Source organism: Saccopteryx leptura, chromosome 4 (genome assembly GCF_036850995.1).
Source record: "Saccopteryx leptura isolate mSacLep1 chromosome 4, mSacLep1_pri_phased_curated, whole genome shotgun sequence".
Lineage (NCBI taxonomy): Eukaryota > Metazoa > Chordata > Mammalia > Chiroptera > Emballonuridae > Saccopteryx > Saccopteryx leptura.
Genome location: NC_089506.1, coordinates 211,088,511 through 211,104,778, shown reverse-complemented (window position 1 = coordinate 211,104,778; position 16,268 = coordinate 211,088,511). Strand labels below are relative to the sequence as shown.

At 49.1% G+C, this 16,268-nt stretch overlaps 1 protein-coding gene across 1 annotated transcript in view; it reads left to right on the top strand.

Moving 5' to 3' along the window:
* The first annotated feature begins 3,191 nt into the window (after positions 1-3,191).
* Positions 3,192-16,268, top strand: part of C4H16orf96 (chromosome 4 C16orf96 homolog) — a 46,764-nt gene continuing 33,687 nt past the window's right edge. The window contains exon 1 of the mRNA XM_066382741.1: positions 3,192-3,611. Coding sequence (XP_066238838.1) covers positions 3,192-3,611 — 420 coding nt within the window. The remainder of the gene's footprint in view (positions 3,612-16,268) is intronic.

The window sequence follows — 16,268 nt, the reverse complement described above, 5'->3', positions numbered from 1 at the left end:
CGGCTGTTTTGCAGGGTAAGTTGTCGAGTCCTCTTACAGGAAGTCGCTGAACTGAAGACCCTGTACAGAACACATCGGCCACCTGCAACACAGGCCATGTTCAGAAATAGAACTGACTACTGGGTCTGGCACTAGATCCTGAACACAGGGGCCTCGATGGCTGTGAATGCAGACTATGCAAACACCCCCAATATCCAGCTGGTCTTTCCCTAGAGAGCCACGCGGCTTTTTTAAAAAAGCCTAATTACGAATTATTCTACTTGGCCCGTAGTATTTATGAAATATTTATATAGGTGCAGCAAGAAGTGTTTGCTGAAGCATAAATTCCTCCTGGGTTAGCCAAGAAGAAATTCAGGGTTTCATGATCTGCTAATGAATGTACATTTCACCTGGTTTGTCAGAGCAGAAGTTGTGTCATTGACGACGTCTGCTAGGGTCGGAGACAGGTTTCGGATGAGCTTTCTGCAGTTCAGCTGCCGCGGGAGCTGTGGCCAGAAGAGCGTAGTAGTGTGCAGGAAGTCAGCGGTCCTCGGGGAGCTCTCTCAGGTAGATGGTGTGCTTGTGACCTTTCGTAGGTGTCTGGGTGTTCTTTCCAGGGGAACACGATCCGCTGAAGGGATGGTCATTTTAAACACCTGGAAGTCTCTAACAATCATTTCGAATGCCCGGGATAAGTGAGTGTGTGGCAGGTGGCTATAAGCCTGATGGCCACAAAATAAGTAGCGCCCAACAACCATCAGATTGGCTATAATCAAAATGGCGGACAGGAACAAGTGTTGGTGACAATGGGGAGAACTTAGAACCCTCATTTTACGTGGGTGGGAATGTAAGGTAATGCATCATCGTGGAAAACAGTCTGGCACTTCCTCAAAGGGCTAGAGTTAGTTACCTTCTGACCCAGCAATTTCACTCCTAGACCCAGAATAACTGAACACTTGTACCCAAACAAAAACTTGCGTACAACTGTTCACAGCAGCATCATTCACAATAGTCAAAAGGTAGAAACAGTCCAAATAGCCACCAGTGGATGAATGGAGAAGCGAAATGCACTGTCCATACAATGGAATATTATTCAGCCACAGAAATGAATGAAGAGCTGCCACATGCTATATGACCTGGATGAACCTTGCAAATATTGTGCGAAGTAAAAGAAACCAGTTACAAAAGGCCACATGTTTGATCATGTGAAATGTCCAGAATAGACAAATCCCCAGAAACAGAAAGAAGATCAGTGATTGCCAGGAGCTGGGGGTTGGGTAATGGAGAGTGACTGCTAATGGGCACATTATTTCTTTTTAGGATGGCGAAATGTTTGTAAGTTGATTGTAGTGATGGTTGCGCAGCTCTGTGAATGAAATAAAAGTTATTGAATTGTATACTTAAATTTTTTAAAATTATTGATTTTAGAGAGAGAGAAAGGGAGAAAGAGAGCGAGAGGGAAACACCAATTTGTTGTTCCACTTATCTTTGCATTCATTGGTTGATTCCTGTAATTGCCCTGACTGGGGATCGAACTCACAACCTTCGCAGATCACAACAATGTTCTAACCAATTGAGCTACCCAGCCAGAGCGAATTGTATACTTTAAATGAGTGAATTGCATGGTATGTGAATTATATCTCAATAAAGCTGTTACAAGAAAAATAAGTAGTATCTTATTTTTCTGTGTGAGTAGGGCCCAGACAGAACTGGGGATGATATCTATCACAATGGGAGTGAGCCTTTTTCCCCCTCTCAAGTGGGTCAATTCTCTCAGCAGAATTAGGCAGTTCTGAGGAGTGTCTGAAGAGAACACACTGGGTGTTGTAGCGCTAAGAGACCCCACCTCAGCTCCCACCATTCCTGAGGAACTAGAAACCGCCTCAGCAGAAGCCGTTGTTGACATGAGCTCAGGAACAGGGAATTAATAAACGAATCCCTGCCAAGTTCCTTACGGCAGATTCAGATGAGCCTTCTGGTTTCTTTCTTCTTTGGCCCTGATCACTGGCAAGACTGCGATACCAGATCAAGTCTAGGAAAGGAACCCTTTGCCTCTGCGCAGGCCTGGCGCTTTACCTGTAGTATTTCCACAGCCCGCAGGCTGCACTCCCGGCCGCGTGGCAACCCCACAAGGGAGATTTTGTTTCCCACATAGCAGGCAGGGAAGCTGAGACTCAGGTACTCAGGTTAAGTCATTCATACAAGGTCACGCAGCTGCTGGGAAAGAGTCAGGTGCAGGAACGCAGAGTGGACAGGCGACCAGTGTCGCTTCTGCGGGGGAGCTGGGAAAGACTGGCCTTGAGCCAGCTCCGCCCTGAGCGGGGCTCTTGCTGTGTGCTGTGTGTGAGCAGTGTGTACTGGATGCCAGGACTGGGGGGGGGGGGTGGTCAGGAGTGGGGGCTCTCGGGCTTGCGTTGGGCTTTCCCTGCAGACTCTGCTAGGAGAGCAGGGCAGGCAGGCTGCCATTTTCTTGCCTAAGAATTGATAAAAGCTCAGCCTGAACATATAGGGGCCCAGGCAGCATCCAAGAGCTGGCTCACGGTCAGGTCCTTAAGGCTTTCAAAGCGCCGGAGTCTTGGTGAACCCCAGCGCAAGGGGGGGGCAGTACAGCAAAGTTCGGGAGGCCACTCGCGTCCTTAGGAGTGCAGGGACATGCAGGATTCAGACCTAATGAGAGCGGCTGCCTAGTGCACTTTTTACCTTCCTTCTCCGGAAACTGGAGCACCTGTGGCCTTGGGCCACTGTCCAGGAACCACTTGGCTCTTCTGATCCTGTTTCTAAACCCCAGGCTTTCCTAACTCCAAGAACTCTGGCTGCTGTTCTGATTCTAGATACTTCCAAGGAGCAAGCTGCCTCTCTGTCAGCTTCCTGGCGTGCTTCTTGGAGAGAGTCGTTGGTCTTACATAACCAAAAGGTTTGAATTAAAAGTGCAGCCATTTTTTTCAGACACTCATCAGCTAAGAACAGAGCACGTCCCCTGTCCCACTCCAGACCCTTGGAAGCACGCCCACTGCCACGTTCTTTGGTATCCTAGCAACCGAAACCTCTCATCTAAGCTCTGGCCAGGACAGAGGCCATTTTCTCCCTGACTGCTGTGATTTGCGGCCTCTCTGGGTCTCTGAACATCTGTTCGTGCAGCTTGTGGGTCCACTGAAAGCTCCCACTTGCCCTCAGAGACACTCCGAATTCTGCCCAGCCAACACCCTGGCAGAATGAGCTTCTCGCTCACGTTCTCTGAGCTGGTCAACATCGCCATCCCGCAGTGCGGGGCGATGAACTTCAAGGCCCTGCACCTCCTGCTCCAGGGCATCCTGGAGCACATCCACATGGCCGAGCTCAAGAAGGTCCTGTCGGGGGACGAGGACTTCCTCCAGTCCTCGCAGGCCGTGTTCATGTCCCGGGAAGGAGATGCTCAGCCCACCCTCAGCCCCATGAAGAGGGTGGGCAACATCTTTGACCACATGGTGAGCCGCATAGACAAGATGGAGAGCCAACTGGCCGGGCTGCAGGAGATGCCTTCCACCGCCGAGCTGCTGGAGGCCAGCCAGGGAACCAGCCGGCCCGCCCAGGAGCTCTGGCAGCTGATAAAGCTCCGGAAGATGGTGGAAGGCAGTGAAGAAGCCGTGGAAAAGGTAACCCACCCGGCCTCCCGGAGCTCCTTGCCCCCTTGCTCTCCTCCCAGGCATCTCCTCCCCATTCCCTCTGTCCCTTTGTGACGGGCTCTTCCATTTGGGAGTCAGGCGGAACCAAAGCTCCAAGCTTGCATTCATCTTCAAGTGTGGAAGAAAGAAGCCAGACACAAAGACCACATATCATGGGGTTCCATTTATATGAAATGTCCTGAATGGGCGCATCCATGGAGACAGAAAATGGATTGGTGGTTGTCAGGGGTAGGGTGGAGGGGGGAATGGGGAGTGACTGCTTAGTGTTTACAGGATCGCCTTTTGGGGTGATGGAAATGTTTTGGCACTAGATGGAGGCAGTGGTTGCATTGTGAATGCACTAAATGCCACTGAGTTATTCTCTTTAAAATAGTTCATTGTAGGCCCTGGCCGGTTGGCTCAGTGGTAGAGCGTCGGCCTGGCGTGCAGAAGTCCCGGGTTCGATTCCTGGCCAGGGAACACAGGAGAAACGCCCATCTGCTTCTCCACTCCTCCCCCTCTCCTTCCTCTCTGTCTCTCTCTTCCCCTCCTGCAGCCGAGGCTCCATTGGAGCAAAGATGGCCCGGGCGCTGGGGATGGTTCCTTGGCCTCTGCCCCAGGCGCTGGAGTGGCTCTGGTTGCAACAGAGCAACGCCCCCGGAGGGGCAGAGCATCGCCCCCTGGTGGGCAGAGCGTCGCCCCCTGGTGGGCGTGCTGGGTGGATCCCGGTCGGGCGCATGCGGGAGTCTGTCTGACTGTCTCTCCCCGTTTCCGGCTTCAGAAAAATACAGAAAAAAAGAAAAAAAGAAAAAAATAGTTCATTGTATTGTTGCAGGAAAGCAACCTGCAACAGGGGGTTTGATACTGAAATAACTGCATTAAGAGGAAAAGAGAATTTATTCAAAAGCCAGCGGAGCACGTGGGGCTAGTAGCTTCAAAGACACATGCTCCCCGAAATTAGATTTCTTACATCTTAAATACCCTTTACAGAACACAAGTTCACATACATGGATCTCGTGATTCCTTTGTCTAGAGGTACATACGTCAATCACACGATTTCAGGATGGGAGGGGGTTAGATGATGTCAGAGGATAAGCGTTTGTAAATCGCCCATTAAGGAGAAAGAAAGGGGAGAGGAAAGGGCTACTCAAATCTCCCTTCCCCCTCCCGCATTCCAGGCTGTTTACCTTCTTCCTCACAGGTGTGGGGAAGGGAGGGGGTCCGAGTCTCCTTCCTCCTTCCTCTCAGAACCTTCTAGTACGAAAACCTCTCCATTTGCTCTAATATAATAGCAGGAATGCAATTGGCCATCTTGAGCTGGTGTAAATCACACACAAGTATAAAAATCATATTTACAAAATCTCTCTGAATGCTTGGCCTAAATCATAAAATGCCTTTTAAGCCTCTTAGCAGAAGGGGGTTTCTTATCTCAGTATGTTATGTGATTCTTACCTCAATAAAAAATAATAATTGAGGCCCTGGCCGGTTGGCTCAGTGGTAGCGCGTCGGCCTGGCATGTGGAAGTCCCGGGTTCGATTCCTGGCCAGGGCACACAGGAGAAGCGCCCATCTGCTTCTCCACCCCTCCCCCTCTCCTTCTTCTCTGTCTCTCTCTTCCCCTCCCGCAGCCAGCCGAGGCTCCATTGGAGCAAAGTTGGCCCGGGCGCTGAGGATGGCTCCATGGCCTCTGCCTCAGGCGCTAGAGTGGCTCTGGTTGCAACAGAGTGACGCCCCAGATGGGTAGAGCATCGCCCCCTGGTGGACATGCTGGGTGGATCCCGGTTGGGCGCATCGCCCCCTGGTGGGCATGCTGGGTGGATCCCGGTTGCGCAGTCTGTCTGACTGCCTCCCCTTTTCCAGCTTCAGAAAAATACAAAAATAAATAATAATAATAATAATAATAATAATAATTGAGGACCTCCCATGACAGAGGTACCATGGTGAATAGGACTTCATGTTCTAGCAAGGGTGACAGAGAGAAAGCTAGTGAATAAAAATCTATAGAAACTAGCCCCATGAAAAGTGGGAAAGGATGTTATCCCTACCTTATAAGCGAGAAACTGATACTCAGAAGTGTTCATTTAGGCCCTGGCCAGGTAGCTTAGTTAGTTATAGCATCATCCCCATATCCCAGGGCTACAGGTTCGATCCCTGGTCAGGGCACATACAGGAATCAACCAATGAATGCATAAATAAGTGGAACAACAAGTTGATGTCTCTCTTTCTCTATTTATCCCCTCCCCCTTCTTCTCTCTCTAAAATAAAAAAGAATGTTCATTAATTTGCTGATAGAAGTGCAGCCAGTGCCAGCAGAGCAGGGGAGGAGCTCTGACCCAGGACCAGCCTTGGACCGTGTACTCTCGCCTCCCCTCTTAGCACATGGTTATCTAGCAGGGCCTGTGGTCTTGGGGAAGACTTTGGATCTTGAGGAGCAAATACCCTGCCCTCTCTCCTATCACTTCCCATTAGCTAAACTGGGAGGCCGGAGGTATGGTGAGCAGAATGCCTGTGGGTCAACCTCCAGGGCACCGAGGCTTGGCGAGGATGGGGGATGGATATACAGGGGCTGATGGAGAGCATCCGTCCCCGAGGGACCACACTGAGGCACAGGCCAGAAAGAGAACTGGGAACAGAGCTTTGGGGAAAGGGAGTCACTGTTGAGGCAGGTTGAGCTGGTTCTGGAAAGATGGCTAGAAGTTCAGCAGAGACTGGAAGGGGCCCATTCTAGAGGAGCTGGGGGGCAGGAGTCTAGCGCAGGGCGCACTTGGAGCATCAGGAACAGCCACACTGGCTGATCCCCAGAGGAGGGTTGCAGAAGAAGAGCTGAAAGCAGGCTAGGGCTCTACTTCGGGGGTCCTCCAGGGCCAGGGAGTTCACATCCAGAAGGCAGACTGTGGGAGGTGTGTGGACTTCCCTTTAGGACATGGCTGTGAGCTAAGCTGCCCCAGAGAAGGCTGGTCTGGGGGGGAGGGATCAGCACAGGAGGCAGGACCACTGGTGGGGAGGCCACAAGCCGCGACCACCTGGCTAGAGAGGACAGCATGTCAGTTGTGGCAGGACAGAAAGAAAGGACTCACCATCCTCCAGGTAAGCTAGAGACTTATGTCTGTTAGCTCCTTTAATCTTCATAGCAACTCTGTGAGGCAGGTGCTGTAAATACCCCCCTTTTACAGATGAGGAAATTGAAGCACAAATTGGTTAAGGAACCCACTCAATGTCAAGAGTTAGAAAATGGGGACTCGGCCAGTCCTGGGCTGAGTGGGTCAGTAAAAGGCATAGATATACAGGGCGCTGAGTGTGCTGCTACTTCCCATCTGGGAGGGGTGGCGAGGGTGACCGTTCCCTCCTCCCAGGACTGTTGCAACAATGAAAACTAAACGAGATAATGCATGACAGGTTAGCACAGAGTTTCACATATTCTAGGCGCCCAAACAGTGACTGCTATTATTATTATTCAGAGATTTGAGCTCAGCAGGGAAGCTGAGATGGACTGGGACCTAAGCCAAGTCAGGCGCCCAGAGCCCCTGAGGGAATGTGCCTGATGTCTCTGAGACAGGGGAGAGACCAGTCTGGCCAAGGTAAGCTGCTGCCAGGGGACAGAGGGACAGCGACTGCATGGACGAACTGTAAGTCACCAGGCAAAGAAGAAGCAGTCAGAAACAAAGAGCGCATACTGAATGATTCTGTTTATATAAAACATCGAGAACAGGCAAATCCATAGAGAAAGAAAGTGGCTTAGTGGTTGCCAGGCGCCGGGAGGTGGAAGCAATGGGCGTGGCTGAGGTTTCTCTGTGGGTGATGAAATGTTCTAGATGAGATGGTTGCACAAGCTTGTGAATGTTCTAAATGCCACTGAATTGTTCAACATGAAGTGTATTTTACCACAAACACAAAAACAACAGAGATGGTCAGAATCAAGCTTTTGAAAAAACAAAAAACAAACCGAAGAAAAACAAAACATGTTTGCCTGACCTGTGGTGGCGCAGTGGATAAAGCATCGACCTGGAATGCTGAGGTCTCTGGTTCCACAACCTGGGCTTGCCCGGTCAAAGCACATATGGGAATTGATGCTTCCTGCTCCTCCCCCCTTCTCTCTCTCTGTTTCTCTCCTCTCTAAAGTGAATAAATAATAATTTTTAAAAATCTTAAAAACAAAACAAAACATGTTTGTCCTGGCCAGATGGCTCTGTTGGTTGGAGCATCGGCCCGAAGTGCAGAGGTTGCTGGTTCAATCCCTGGTCAGGGCACATACAGGAACAGATCAATGTTCCTGTCTCTCTTTCTCTCCTTTCCTCTCTCTCTAAAGTCAATAAATAAACATTAAAAAGACACTTTAAAAGAATTTCCACCTACATGCGGTGTACAGAGAAATATTTTAGATTCAAGGACATGAGTAGGTTGGAAAGTAAAGGCTGGAAAAAGATCTTGGTGTAACCAGAGGCGGGCTGGAGTGGCTATGCTTTCAGACAAGATAGACTTTAAGATAAAAATTGTTACTGGAGACAAAGAAGGCAGCATGGGTGGCCGAGGGTAGGTTAGGGAGGGCCTTGGAGGACGGAGAGGTGGTCACAACAAGTGTCCACGGTGCCAGCCCCTGCAGAGCACCTGGCCCTTGCTCACTCTGATGGCTGAAGGCTTCTAGAGTGCATGAGTGTCCAGAGTGACCCAACCAGCTCAGGAAAGGGGCAGACGTGGGTGTATAGTCATCACAGGACTGTGTACTTAGCAATGTCCCTGCTGTTAGAGCATGTTGCCTTTTGAGAGCCTGGCTGAGGTTGCTGGGGTTGCCACAGCAACCCATTGTAGGGGGTTGCCATGGTAGCTGGTTCGGGGATGGTGCAAGCTTAGCTAAGTGTCTGCACCCACCTGCCAGTCAGGCTGGCAGCCAAAATGCTGTGTTGACGGCAGGGGTCACCTTGCCTGCTCCTTCCACCCCTTTCTCTGTGCTGGCTGGGTTAGTGTCCTCTGCTGCCCTTTATGGGCACCTGTCAAGGTGCACAGGCCCTACTGCCCACCCCAGACAGAGTGAATGGTGCCCAGGAAACCAGCACGGGCATCAAGGGGCTTCTTGAGAGAAGGTTTGGGAGGAGCCGCTGGCTCTGCCGGATTTGGGGGCTCAGGCCCCCAACAAGTTGTTGTTAACCAGATTGCAGGGTTTCTCACCCTTGGCAAGACTGACGTTTGGGCTGGGTAATTCACTGTGGCGAAGACTGTCCTGTGCACTGTGGGATGTTAAGCAGCATCCCTGGCCTATGCCCACCAGGTGCCCAGAGCTGCTTGTAACCGTGACAACACAAAATGTCTCCAGGCATTGCCAAATCCCCGCTGAGCCCAAATCACTGCCTTTGAGAACTGCCGAGTTGGAAAACCTGGGCTCCCCGTTGGCTGTGTCCTTGGCCTACCCGGCCTGCTCCAAACCAGGCCCACCTGGGGACCTGCCCCAGAATCGCAGGTTCCTGGGCCCCACCGCACCTCCCAGGCAGTGAGTTTCAGAAAGCTGTCTGTACGTCCCTGGTGTCTCCTTGAGGCCTCAGTTACCTTGTCTGTGATGATAACCCCCGGCCGCTGGCCTCACAAGACAAAATGGGAACCACGTGGGTCCCACTAGGGGAATGCATCAATCTGCTTTTTTTTTTTTTTTTTTTTTTTTTTTTTTTTTTTCCTGAAGCTGGAAACGGGGAGAGACAGTCAGACAGACTCCCGCATGCGCCCGACCAGGATCCACCTGGCACGCCCACCAGGGGCAACACTCTGCCCACCAGGGGGCGATGCTCTGCCCCTCCGGGGCGTCGCTCTGCCACTACCAGAGCCACTCTAGCGCCTGGGGCAGAGGCCAAGGAGCCATCCCCAGCGCCCGGGCCATCCTTGCTCCAACGGAGCCTCGGCTGCGGGAGGGGAAGAGAGAGACAGAGAGGAAGGAGGGGGGGGGGGTGGAGAAGCAAATGGGCGCTTCTTCTATGTGCCCTGGCCGGGAATCGAACCTGGGTCCCCCTCACGCCAGGCCGACGCTCTACCGCTGAGCCAACTGGCCAGGGCCTATTTTTGTTTTTAATTTCAAAACTCCCTCTGCATTACATCCTCCCAACCCCAAACTCCTGTGGAATATCCTACAATTAAAATGATTTTAAATTTATACTTGTTTTTGAGAACTTCATATCAGAGTTTAAGGGCACGAAAGAGACTTTGGGGACTTAGAGAAGGAGAGAATCAGGGTTGAGGCAGCTACAATGATAGTGACGGTTTTTCCGGAGGTCGGCAGCGCTCTCCCAGGGTCCCAGGAAGTGCCTCTGCATTCCCAGGTCTGTCTGGAAGGGAAGAGGCCTTAGCATTCCCATTTCCCAAAGCTCAGGCCACAGTGGCCACGTGGATCAGTCTAGCTGATTGTCCGAGGGGGTGTTTGCTTTGAACCCCATATTGGTCCCTTCCAGACCTCTTCTAGGCACCGGGCCTCCAGCCTGAATCTACATTCTTCAAACCCTCTTCAGAAAGACACACACACACACACAGAGTCAGAGAGTGCAAGTCTGAACAAGTTCGGCTGCAAGGGCCTGCAGGGAGTCCCACACGCCTTAGGGTCCACTTCCAGGAAGGGCAGCTTTCCAGGCTTGCTTCCCCTGCATGTGGCCCTTCTTCCCTAGACTGGAGTTCAGGGCCTGTCCTCAGACTTGTGAGGAGCAGGCTGGAGCTGGGGTGGGAAACCTATAACTGTCTGTCACAGGGGAGCAGCACCCCATGAGAAAATCATCTTTCTCCTTTCTCGTGCAGCCTGCACTCATGGAGCAGCCTGTGAGGTTCACCATCTTCTCTGGGTTTGATGTGTACTTGCCCGCGGGCGGAAAATGACTCCTGTTCCTGTCTGTCTGTCCCTATCCATCCGGTCACCCCTTGGAGAGACGGGGAGAGGGAAGGATCCTTGCGTCGGCGAGGGGTCTGGACCTCACAGATTTCACTGCGAATCATTTTCCCTTACAGCAGATAAGGATTTATAAAACCCACCCCATGATGTTACTGGTGGAAATGTAGTTGTTGTATGGAGTTGCAGAGAAGGAATTTTCCAAGAGCCACATTTGGAGAAGATTAGGCTTTTTCAGTACAATAACTCCCAAATACCATTTAATAGACAGTGTTGACATTTCCCCCAGTTGTTTCTAGAAGAAAAAAAAAAGCTATATTTTACAGTTTTATTGAGATGTAGTCCACATACCAAAAAGTTTACCCGGGTAAACTGTACAATCTTCTTTTTTTTTTTTTTTTTTTTTTTTTATTTTTCTGAAGCTGGAAACGGGGAGAGACAGTCAGACAGACTCCCGCATGCGCCCGACCGGGATCCACCGGGCACGCCCACCAGGGGCAACGCTCTGCCCACCAGGGGGCGATGCTCTGCCCCTCGGGGCGTCGCTCTGCTGCGACCAGAGCCACTCTAGCGCCTGGGGCAGAGGCCAAGGAGCCATCCCCAGCGCCCGGGCCATCTTTGCTCCAATGGAGCCTTTGCTGCGGGAGGGGAAGAGAGAGACAGAGAGGAAGGAGGGGGGTGGGGATGGAGAAGCAAATGGGCACTTCTCCTATGTGCCCTGGCCAGGAATCAAACCCGGGTCCCCCGCACGCCAGGCCGACACTCTACTGCTGAACCAACCGGCCAGGGCCTGTACAATCTTCTTCATGTATGTCAACTATACCTCAATGAAATAAAACTTGAGTCTACACAGTTCAGTGATTTTGGTATAATCACAGTTACGCAATTATCACAGTCAATTTAGGATGTTTTCATAGCCAGAAAAGGAACCCTTTAACCATTAGCTGTCATTCTCCATTCCTGCTCCTCTTTGAAGCCCCACTTTTTCACTTAGCACAATGTTTTCAAGGTTCATCCAAGATGTAGCCTGTATCAGTGGAACTGGGGATACGCCCCACAGGACCGTCTGCCTGTCAGCCCGAAAACCGAACTCGTGAGACAAGTGCTGGTGAGAAGGAAAGAAGTTTATCCAAGTGCAGGGACTTGAGAAAATGGGCGACGCTTGTCCTCAAAGACCCATTTTACTCGTCAGGGCAGGCAAGGGGTTCTATCAGGAGGGGGAGGGAAACAGTGGAAGACAGAACAGAGGATCAAAGGGAGAGGGACTATACCAAAATGGGAGGTGAGCTACAGTAAACACGCGATTGATTATTATTCTTGTCAATGCTGATAAGGACCCTAGAGTCAGCAGCATACCAGTGGCTGAACTGGGCATCACTCCTGTAGGATACAGGGGTCCTGTTTCTGTAATTATACTGGAAACATTTGGTTAGTTAACAGTAACAGAAGTCCTGGAAACATTTGAGTTTTTGTTGTTGACTCAGGTGTCTGTTCCTTATTCCTGGAACAGGCTATTCAGCTGTAACAGGAGCTTGGTCAGAGGTGAAAGCACAGGGTTGATTATATACTTTTGGTTTAGTTGTATTAAATCATAGTTATATCAGTACTTTATTCTTTTTATTGCCAAGTAATATTTCAATGTATGGAATTTTATTTATCAGTTGATGGACATTTGGCTGTTTCCACCTGTAGGCCATTATAAATAGTGCGTCTATGAACATTGGTGCACAAGTTTTTCTGTGAACATAAGTTTGTTATTTTGTTTTTTTGTGGGGTTTTTTTTTGGTATTTTAGAAGTGGGGAGGCAGTCAGACAGACTCCTGCATGCACCCGACTGGGATCCACCCGCATGCCCACTAGGGGGCAATGCTCTGCCCATCTGGGGCATTGTTCTGTTGCAACCGGAGCCATTCTAGCACCTGGGGTGGAGGCCATGGAGCCATCCTCAGTGCCTGGGCCAACTTTGCTCCAATGGAACCTTGGCTGTGGTAGGGGAAGAGAGACATAGAAAAAGGAGAGGTAGAAGGGTGGAGAAGCAGATGGGCGCTTCTACTGTGTCCCCTGGCTGGGAATCGAACCCAGGACATCCACACACTGGTCTGATGCTCTACCACTGATCCACCCAGCCAGGGCCAATCTTTGTGCTTTTTATTTTACTTAAAAAAATTTTTTTGCCTGACCAGGCGGTGGCACAATGGATAGAGCGTCAGACTGGGATGATGAGGACCCAGGTTTGAGACCTCAAGGTCTCCAGCTTGAGTGCAGGTTCATCTGGCTTGAGCAAAAGCTCACCAGCTTGGACCCAAGGTCACTGGTTTGAGGAAGGGGTTACTCGGTCTGCTGAAGACCACGGTCAAGGCACATATGAGAAAGCAATCAATGAACAACTAAGGTGTCACAACAAAAAACTGATGATTGATGCTTCTCATCTCTCTTTGTTCCTGTCTGTCTGTCCCTATCCATCCCTCTCTTTGACTCTCTCTCTGTCCATGTTTAAAAAAAAAAATTCTTAGCAAGAAAGAGACAGATAAAAGGGAGAGAGATGAGAAGCATCAATTCTTTGTTGTGTCTCCTTAGTTGTTCATTGACTGCTTTCTCATATGTGCCTTGACCAGGGAGCTACAGCAGAGTGAGTGACCCCTTGCTCAAGTCAGCGACCTTGGGCTCAAGCCAGCGACCTTGGGCTTCAAGCCAGTGACCTTTGGGCTCAAGCCAGCGACTATGGTGTCAAGTCTATGATCCCACGCTCAAACTGGTGACCCTGCGCTTTGTGTTTTTTCTTTTTAATGACTATTTTAATCTCTTGTTTTAAATCTTTTCAGATTATTTCTTCTTGAGGCAGGTTTGGTGGTTTATGTCTTTCTGGGAATTTGTTTATTTCATCCAATTATCTAATTTGTTGGCTTACAATTGTTCACAGTATTCCTTTATAATTGTTTGTTTGGTGTTTTTTTTGTTTTTTTTACATAGGCAGAGATAGACAGGGACAGACAGACAGAAACAGAGAGAGAGATGAAAAGCATCAATCATTAGTTTTTCGTTGCGCGTTGCGACTTCTTAAGTTGTTCATTGATTGCTTTCTCATATGTGCCTTGACCGTGGGCCTTCAGCAGACCGAGTAACCCCTTGCTGGAGCCAGCGACCTTGGGTCCAAGCTGGTGAGCTTTTTGCTCAAGCCAGATGAGCCCGCGCTCAAGCTGGTGACCTCGGGGTCTCGAATCTGGGTCCTTCCGCATCCCAGTCCGACGCTCTATCCACTGCGCCACCACCTGGTCAGGCTATAATTTTTTTTTTATTATTTTTTATTTTTGTAGGGTCAATAATAATGTTTTCTCGTCATTTCTGATTCTAGTAATTTGAGTCTTTTCTCTTTTTTCTTGGTCAGTCTAGCTAAAGGTTTGCTAATTTTGTTGAACTTTTCAAAGAACAGGCTTTTTAGTTTGATTCCCTCTGTTATTTATTTATTTATTTTTAAAAAATTTTTTTGAAGTTAGAAACAGGGAGGCAGTTAGACAGACTCCCGCATGCGACCAACCGGGATCCATCCGGCATGCCCACCAGGGGGCGATGCTCTGCCCATCTGGGGCGTTGCTCCACTGCAACCAGAGCCATTCTAGCACCTGAGGCAGAGGCCACAGAGCCATCCTCAGTGCCCGGAGCAACCTTGCTCCAATGGAGCATTGGCTGCGGGAGGGGAAGAGAGAGACAGAGAGGAAGGAGAGGGGGAGGAGTGGAGAAGCAGATGGGCGCTTCTCCTGTGTGCCCTAGCCGGGAATCGAACCTGGGACTCCTGCATGCCAGGCTGACGCTCTACCACTGAGCCAACCGGCCAGGGCTCCTCTGTTATTTTTCTATTCTCTAGTTCATTAGTTTCCACGCTAATCTTATTTATTTATTTATTTATTTATTTATTTATTTTTTACTTGCTCTGGGTTTAGTTTGCTCTGCTTTTCCCGTGTCCTAAGGTGGAAGTTTAGGCTATTGATATAAAATCTTTCCTCTTTGTTAATATAGTCACATCCCGCTAAAATTTCTCTCTAAAAGAAATTTATGGGATGCAGCTAAAGCATCCCATAAATTGTGTGTTGTGTTTTAATTTTAATTCATCTTAAAGTGTTTTCTAATTTCCTTTGTGATTTCTTCTTTGAACCATTAATTATTTAGGAAAATGTTATTTAGTTTCTACATATTTGTGAGTTTTATTGTGGTTAGAGAACACCTTTTGTACTAATTCAGTCCTTTTTAAATGTATTGAGACTCGTTTTATAGCCTAGCATACGGTCTATCCTATAGAATGTTATATGCGTGCTTGAGAAGATTGTGTATTCTGCCATTGTTGAGTGGAGTTTTCTGTAGATGCCTGCATGTCAGATTGGTTTATAGTGTTGTCCAAACCTTCTATTTCCCAGTTTATCTGTCTGGTTGTTTTGTCCATTATTAGAAATGGGGCTTTGAAGTCTCCAACTAGTCTTGTTGAATTGTCTGTCTATTTCTCCCTTCAGTTCTGTCCGTTTTTGCTGCATGTGTTTCGGAGCTCCATTGTTAGGTGTAATATGTTTTACCTATGATATATTCCTGCTGGGATGATGCTCTTGTCATTATAAATGTTTCTTTGGGTCTCCAGTAACAATATTTTAAAAAAGATTTTATTTATTGGTTTTTAGAGAGAGCAGAGATAAAGAGAAAGGCTGGGGAAAAGAGGAGGAAGCAACTTGTAGCTGCCTCTCGCATGTGCCCCAATCAGGACAAGCTTGGGGTTTTGAACTGGCAACCCCAACATTCCAGGTTGATGCCCTAACCATTTTACCACCTCAGGTCAGGCTCTAGTAACAATTTTTTTTTCTAGTAACAATTTTTATCTTAAAGTCTATTTTGTCTGGTATTACTGAAATCATTCCAGATCTCTTTTAGATACATACTGCTTGCATAGCATATCTTTATATTCTTTTATTTTTAACCTATTTGCATCTTTGAATCTAAAATATGTCTCTTTTTTTTGTTTGTTTTGTTTTTTTGTTTTTCCTTTTTTTTTTTCTGAGGCTGGAAACGGGGAGAGACAGTCAGACAGACTCCCGCATGCGCCCGACCGGGATCCACCTGGCACGCCCACCAGGGGCGACACTCTGCCCACCAGGGGGCGATGCTCTGCCCCTCCGGGGCGTCGCTGTGCTGCGACCAGAGCCACTCTAGTGCCTGGGGCAGAGGCCAAGGAGCCATCCCCAGCGCCTGGGCCATCTTTGCTCCAATGGAGCCTTGGCTGCAGGAGGGGAAGAGAGAGACAGAGAGGAAGGAGGGGGGACGGGGGTGGAGAAGCAAATGGGCGCTTCTCCTATGTGCCCTGGCCGGGAATTGAACCCGGGACTTCTGCATGCCAGGCCGACGCTCTACCGCTGAGTCAACCGGCCAGGGCTAAAATATGTCTCTTATACACACTAAGTTTGGCTCATGTTTTCTTATTCATTCTTCCAATCTCTGCCACTTAATGAAAATTTTAATCCATTTACATTTTCTTATAATTACTAATAAATAGAACTTCTGCCATTTTGCTATTTTTTATTTTTGTTAGCTGGATGCCTAACTATGCACAAGGCCCTTTATCACATTTTTATACCCATTTTACGATTGACAGCTCAAGCACTTAGAAGGATGCAGTAACATCTCTAGTCAGTGGTGAAATTGAGCTGTGAGCCCAGAATTGTACCCATCAGCTCTTGTCTAAAAGTTTCCTCATTGGTCTTCCAGCTTCCCCTGTTGTCCTCCTGAAATCAATCTACACATGCACCAAAAGAACCGTTT